General features: G+C 46.5%; 1 protein-coding gene across 1 annotated transcript in view; it reads left to right on the top strand.

Annotated features, from left to right (window-relative positions):
* Positions 1 to 405: 405 nt before the first annotated feature.
* Positions 406 to 8,129, top strand: part of GYS2 (glycogen synthase 2) — a 79,164-nt gene continuing 71,440 nt past the window's right edge. Inside the window, exons 1-2 of the mRNA XM_083180779.1 lie at positions 406 to 769; positions 4,816 to 4,997. Coding sequence (XP_083036905.1) covers positions 649 to 769; positions 4,816 to 4,997 — 303 coding nt within the window. The 5' untranslated portion in view covers positions 406 to 648. The remainder of the gene's footprint in view (positions 770 to 4,815; positions 4,998 to 8,129) is intronic.

Raw genomic sequence — 8,129 nt, 5'->3', positions numbered from 1 at the left:
GTAAACTGTTCTGTTCTCTTCCGACCCCCATATCTGAAAGCTGCCCTCTTGCATTGGCCTCTGGGGCTGTTATATCCGCAAATAAACAGGCTCTCTGTCCTCCAACTAAAAACACCATAAACCCCTTTGGCGTTCCTGCGAGCCCCTACGCTGTGACCTGCGCCACCAAGGCGTGTTCCCCGCTGCTGCCTCCTCTTATATAACACGGCATTCCAACGTAACCACGAACGGTTAATAAGTGACCGGGTGTTTGCCAAGCGCTAGGTTTTACGGGCGGATTTACAGTTCTGAAGAGCGTTTCAATGAAAACATTTCTATTTGTCATGTTCCATACAAGTCACTGTCAGAGCAAACACACGATGGGATGGGACATGTCCTGGCTAATCATTGCCCCAGTGCCCGGACGGCGGTGCTGAGGGTCATACGATTCAAGGTTCCACTGATCAGCTCTGGCCACTTAGTGAGGCCATGTGGGATTTGGCTGTGTCTGTGTAATGGTTTGTGTCAGCCTGTGAGAAAGCTCTAAGCCCAAGATTATCTGGTAAAAAGGTTTCCATTTCCTCCTGTGATGTCTTAGTGAGGTGAGGAGCCAGGACAGGGACGCTGAGAAGACATTATCACACCTCCAGCTAGGACCGTAGGGACACCATGCCGCTCAGCAGATCCCTCTCTGTGACCTCCCTAAATGGACTCCCTCAGTGGGAAGAAGAAGACCTCCCAATAGAGGACCTATTGCTGTTTGAGATCTCCTGGGAAGTCACCAACAAAGGTTTGTAAATCTCCTGGTTCCTGGCGTCTCTCATCGAGTGCAGATGTCTAGTGTCCCAGCTAATAGGATTGGAGGGGTTACTGGATTACAGGAACAGGCCAGAGTGTAAGCTTTTGCGATCAGTGTCCTCCTCTTTGCGTCGGTTTCATACAGTAAGTATGGGATGTCTGTGCACATGTTTACAGACAGTACAGTGCTACATACACTGTGGGCTCTGGGTAATAACCCATACTGACAAGAGGAAAAGTGGGCAACTGTCTACATTGGTTAATGATTTACTTGTTTGGTTGAAGGATGGGTGAGAGCCAGTGAGAGGAGGACACAGGAGGACATGGGTGGTCAGGGCTTCGGGATCCCTAATAGGCCTGATTGCTGGGATCTGACCCAGACTGGAGAGGATGGCCTGCTTCTCTGTAGTATGTACTGAGCTGCCCTCTCTCCTGTCCTGTGTCACCTCTGCTCATCCACTAGGTGGCAGCATAATGCAGAGGATGGAGGTTCCTAGTGTAATAGTCTGATCTCACCTACAGTATATGCAGCACAGACATCCTGCCATGTATATAGACATTACACTGATGCCATAATACACTTCTCAGCATTGCTATGGTAATTAGGACAGGGATATGCCAATAATGCACAGTACTTATGTGAACAGTAAGTAGAAATTAAAGCAACATTTAAGTAAAACTGATACAATAAATCATTTTGTCAGAGCAGCTTTCATCTGTTATCTTTAGAATACTCTCAAATCCCGCTCACATAGGGGGAAATTTACTAAAGGAAATTTGTCAAAAATAGGTATATTTGTATCCAGAAATACACTTATTTTTGACATTTACTATCCCGAAAATTCGTATTCGTATTAATAGCACAATAAAGGTTGACAAGATTTATTTTTCACTTTTTCAATGTTTTCATATTTATTCTCATGTGTCGACATGGACACCAATTATATATTTGGCGACATCTGTCACTCAAAGTGTGTCTGGAGCTGTAACGCTGGGTGGAGCCTCTGGGCGGTATTCAATGAGCCTGATTCGCCATGTTTTTATGGCGAATTTGTGCTGTTTGGCGAATTTTTGACAAAAACGGTGAATCACCCTATTCAATGACCACATGGTGAATATATTTGAAGGTTTTTTTCGCCATGATTCACCAAGTAGCAATCGCTATCTTTTTATGGTGAAGTGGAATGTGAACTTTAAAAATAAAGTGTTTTGTTTTTTACATTTTGTGTCAAAAAATCAGGAATTTTATTCTGAGGAGGGGCATGCTATTTTTATTCATGTGCTGTAAGCACATGAATATATATTTAATTTTTAGTCCGCCGTATACTCACACACCCCTATCACTACCCAGCTTCCTGCTCTCCTGAACCGTAACTTCCACCACTGGGGAGTCGCTGACGCTGTTTTGCCCACATGCCCCTATCATGCCTCATAGCCCAGCCTCCTGCTCTCATGCACCCTAACTCCCACCCAGTAGGAGGAGACACTGACTAAGGGCCACCATCCTGTACTGCCACGCTGGACCCTCACCCACTGGCAGAAGCTGCACAGTATCTCCCACCCTCCTCTTTAGTCCCCCTTATGCCCACACACCCCTATCACTACCCAGCTTCCTGTTTTCCTGTGTTGTGACCTCCGCCAGTGGGGAGCCGCTGACTCAGAAACACCCTACTATACTATTGCACACACACCTAAACAACATATACACACAGCCCCCCCCCCACACCCACAAATGTCACTGTACCATCCACACCATCAATGTACATCTTACTCTGTAACCGCTTTTTAATTAAACAAAACAATACACACCCCCTTCCACATCATATGCTCTCTATGTAACACATTTCACCTATAACTCAAGTTGCAATACAGGCATCTTTCATACAATTCTAACCATCTTTCTCATATACAAATGTTCACAAATTAAGGGGGCGCAGCCCCTTACGACGGTGTGAAGAGCACCCGTAGGGCGCGATGAATCACCTAGTGTGTTATATATACGAGCAGTGAAATGGTTAGCATTACTGCTTCACAGCGCTGAGGTGCATGTGGTAGGCAATATAGATTGCAAGCTGGGGCCGGTCTGATGTGAGTGTTCAACTATTCTCTGTACAGCGCTGTGGAATATGTGTGCGCTATATAATAACTGGTAATAATAGTCTCTGTACAGCGCTGCGGAATATGTGTGCGCTATATAATAACTGGTAATAATAGTCTCTGTACAGCGCTGCGGAATATGTGTGCACTATATAAATAACTGGTAATAATATTCTCTGTACAGCACTGTGGAATATGTGTGCGCTATATAATAACTGGTAATAATATTCTCTGTACAGCGCTGCGGAATATGTGTGCGCTATATAATAAGTGGTAATAATATTCTCTGTACAGCGCTGTGGAATATGTGTGTGCTATATAATAACTGGTAATAATAGTCTCTGTACATCGCTGCGGAATATGTGTGCGCTATATAATAACTGGTAATAATATTCTCTGTACAGCGCTGCGGAATATGTGTGCGCCATATAAATAATTGGTAATAATATTCTCTGTACAGCGCTGCAGAATATGTGTGCGCTATATAATAACTGGTAGTAATATTCTCTGTACAGCGCTGTGGTATATGTGTGCGCTATATAATAACTGGTAATAATATTCTCTGTACAGCGCTGTGGAATATGTGTGCGCTATATAATAACTGGTAATAATAGTCTCTGTACAGCGCTGTGGAATATGTGTGTGCTATATAATAACTGGTAATAATAGTCTCTGTACATCGCTGCGGAATATGTGTGCGCTATATAATAACTGGTAATAATATTCTCTGTACAGCGCTGCGGAATATGTGTGCGCCATATAAATAATTGGTAATAATATTCTCTGTACAGCGCTGCAGAATATGTGTGCGCTATATAATAACTGGTAGTAATATTCTCTGTACAGCGCTGTGGTATATGTGTGCGCTATATAATAACTGGTAATAATATTCTCTGTACAGCGCTGCGGAATATGTGTGCGCTATATAAATAACTGGTAATAATATTCTCTGTACAGCGCTGTGGAATATGTGTGCGCTATATAAATAACTGGTAATAATATTCTCTGTACAGCGCTGTGGAATGTGTGCGCTATATAATAACTGGTAATAATAGTCTCTGTACATCGCTGCGGAATATGTGTGCGCTATATAATAACTGGTAATAATATTCTCTGTACAGCGCTGCGGAATATGTGTGCGCTATATAAATAACTGGTAATAATATTCTCTGTACAGCGCTGCGGAATATGTGTGCACCATATAAATAATTGGTACTTGTTTCCTAGCACGGCCACACCGATTTGTATCGGGGTGATCGTGTAGGAAAATTCGCGTCGGTCGCATCGCATGCGACCAAATTGCATGCGATGCGACCGACGCGATCGACCCGATTTTTACATTGAATCAAATGTGAATAGGGCCCCTGGGACCCTATTTTACATTGGATTCAATGTAAAGTAGTTCCCAGACCCACAATTTTACCCCCTCAACGCCACCCCACGATTGACGCCAACCCGAAGCGTGGCGAGCGGCGGCGGTGCGCGTCCTCCGACCTTTTCATACCCCTACTATCCACGTCGGCGTGGAGTTGATAATATAAAGTGTGGCGAGCGCAGCGAGCCACACTTTATATTCTCAACTCTACGCCGACGTGGATAGTAGGGGTATGAAAAGGTCAGAGGACGCGCACCGCCGCCCCTCGCGGGTTCGCTGCGCTCGCCACGCTTCGGGTTGGCGTCAATCGTGGCGTGACACTACCAATGGGGTTGGTTAACTTTTTAACCATGACGGCAAAATCGCGTCCATCGCGTCGCGGGCCATGTTAATGCCCGCGACCGACGCGATGCTCCCGATTTTGCCTTTTCCGGCAAAATGGACCTGATTTCAAAGAAAATCGGGTCCATCGTGTACCTTAACTTTAAGGTACACGATGGACAAGATTGTGGCCATTCTAGGAACCAAGTACCTAATAATTTCTCCCTGTATTTATCTCCCCCCAGTCGGCGGCATCTACACCGTCATCCAGACTAAAGCGAAGATGACCGTGGACGAATGGGGAGAGAACTACTTTATGATGGGCCCATACTACGAGCACAATGTCAGGACGCAGGTGGAGATCTGTGACCCTCCGAGCACAGCTTTCACCAGGGCGATGGACGCGATGCAGGCTCAGGGCTGCCAGGTAGAGATTTCCTGGAGTCTAATCCCCGCTCAGCGGATTACAGGAGAATTAACACTTCCAGGCTGTTTTATTTTCTGCAAATTGTCAGCAGATCCTATTAGAGCGTCTTCCTGAGACCTATCCAATTACAGGCACAGCTTCTTCTGACACAGTATTACCAAACACCTGAGTGACACAGTATTACCAAACACCTGAGTGACACAGGATTACCTGCCTGACACACACCTGAGTGACACAGTATTACCTGCCTGACACACACCTGAGTGACACAGTATTACCTGCCTGACACACACCTGAGTGACACAGGATTACCTACCTGACACACACCTGAGTGACACAGGATTACCTGCCTGACACACACATGAGTGACACAGTATTACCTGCCTGACACACACCTGAGTGACACAGTATTACCTGCCTGACACACACCTGAGTGACACAGTATTACCTGCCTGACACACACCTGAGTGACACAGGATTACCTACCTGACACACACCTGAGTGACACAGTATTACCTGCCTGACACACACCTGAGTGACACAGTATTACCTGCCTGACACACACCTGAGTGACACAGTATTACCTGCCTGACACACACCTGAGTGACACAGGATTACCTACCTGACACACACCTGAGTGACACAGTATTACCTGCTTGACACACACCTGAGTGACACAGGATTACCTGCCTGACCCACACCTGAGTGACACAGTATTACCTGCCTGACACACACCTAAGTGACACAGGATTACCTGCCTGACACACACCTGAGTGACACAGGATTACCTACCTGACACACACCTGAGTGACACAGTATTACCTGCATGACACACACCTGAGTGACACAGGATTACCTGCCTGACACACACCTGAGTGACACAGTATTACCTACCTGACACATACCTGAGTGACACAGTATTACCTGCATGACACACACCTGAGTGACACAGGATTACCTGCCTGACACACACCTGAGTGACACAGTATTACCTGCCTGACACACTCCTGAGTGACACAGGATTACCTGCCTGACACACACCTGAGTGACACAGTATTACCTGCCTGACACACACCTGAGTGACACAGTATTACCTGCCTGACACACATCTGAGTGACACAGTATTACCTGCCTGACACACACCTGAGTGACACAGTATTACCTACCTGACACACACCTGAGTGACACAGTATTACCTGCCTGACACACACCTTAGTGACACAGTATTACCTGCCTGACACACACCTGAGTGACACAGTATTACCTGCCTGACACACACCTGAGTGACACAGTATTACCTGTGTTATATGTCTGCCTGTATCACCCCTTCTCCTGTCAGTATATGTCCTCCTGTATCACCCCTGCTCCTCTTAGTATATGTCCGCCTGTATCACCCCTTCTCCTGTCAGTATATGTCTGCCTGTCTCACCCCTTCTCCTGTCAGTATATGTCCGCCTGTATCACCCCTTCTCCTGTCAGTATATGTCCTCCTGTATCACCCCTTCTCCTGTCAGTATATGTCCGCCTGTCTCACCCCTTCTCCTGTCTGTATATGTCCGCCTGTATCACCCATTTTCCTCTCAGTATATGTCCATCCGTATCAACCCTTCTCCTGTCAGTATATGTCCGCCTGTATCACCCCTTTTCCTCTCAGTATAAGTCCATCCGTATCACCCCTTCTCTTGCCAGTATATGTCCGCCTGTATCACCCCTTCTCCTGTCAGTATATGTCCGCCTGTATCACCCCTTCTCCTGTCAGTATATGTCCACCTGTATCACCCCTTCTCCTGTCAGTATATGTCTGCCTGTATCTCCCCTTCTCCTGTCAGTATATGTCCGCCTGTATCACCCCTTCTCCTGTCAGTATATGTCCGCCTGTATCACCCCTTCTCCTGTCAGTATATGTCCGCCTGTATCACCCCTTCTCCTGTCAGTATATGTCCGCCTGTATCACCCCTTCTCCTGTCAGTATATGTCCGCCTGTATCACCCCTTCTCCTGTCAGTATATGTCCACCTGTATCACCCCTTCTCCTGTCAGTATATGTCCGCCTGTATCACCCCTTCTCCTGTCAGTATATGTCCGCCTGTATCACCCCTTCTCCTGTCAGTATATGTCCGCCTGTATCACCCCTTCTCCTGTCAGTATATGTCCACCTGTATCACCCCTTCTCTTGTCAGTATATGTCCACCTGTATCACCTCTTCTCCTGTCAGTATATATCCGCCTGTATCACCCCTTCTCCTGTCAGTATACTGTATGTCCGCCTGTATCACCCCTGCTCCTGTCAGTAAATGGACCAGATGCACTAAGCTTCAAAGTGATAAAATGGAGAGTGATAAACAGCCAGCCAATCAGCTCCTACCTGCCATGTCACAGACTTTGTTTGAAAAATGTCAGGTAGGAGCTGATTGGCTGGCTGTTTATCACTGTCCATTTGATCACTTTTGAAGCTTAGTGCAACTGGACCTAAGTCCACCTGTATCAACCCTTCTCCTGTCAGTATATCTCCTCCTGTATTACTCCTTCTGTCAGTATATGTCCGGCTGTATCACCCCTTCTCTTGTCAGTATATGTCCGCCTGTATCACCCCTGCTCCTGTCAGTATATGTCCGCCTGTATCACCCCTTCTCTTGTCAGTATATGTCTGCCTGTATCATCTCTTCTCCTGTCAGTATATGTCCGCCTGTATCACCCCTTTTCCTCTCAGTATATTTCCATCTGTATCACCCCTTCTCCTGTCAGTATATGTCCTCCTGTCTCACCCCTTCTCCTGTCAGTATATGTCCTCCTGTATCACCCCTTCTCCTGTCCGTATATGTCCACCTGGATCACCCCTTATCCTGTCAGTATATGTCCTCCTGTCTCACCCCTTCTCCTGTCAGTATATTTCCATCTGTATCACCCCTTCTCCTGTCACTATATGTCCGCCTGTATCACCCCTTCTCCTGTCAGTATATGTCCACCTGTATCACACCTTCTCCTGTCAGTATATGTCTGCCTGTATCATCTCTTCTCCTGTCAGTATATGTCCGCCTGTATCACCCCTTCTCCTGTCAGTATATGTCCGCCTGTATCACCCCTTCTCCTGTCAGTATATGTCCGCCTGTATCACCCCTTCTCCTGTCTGTATA

This window comes from Crinia signifera, chromosome 4, assembly GCF_055691185.1.
Source record: "Crinia signifera chromosome 4, ASM5569118v1, whole genome shotgun sequence".
Taxonomy (NCBI): domain Eukaryota; kingdom Metazoa; phylum Chordata; class Amphibia; order Anura; family Myobatrachidae; genus Crinia; species Crinia signifera.
This window is presented reverse-complemented; position numbering and strand designations above follow the sequence as displayed.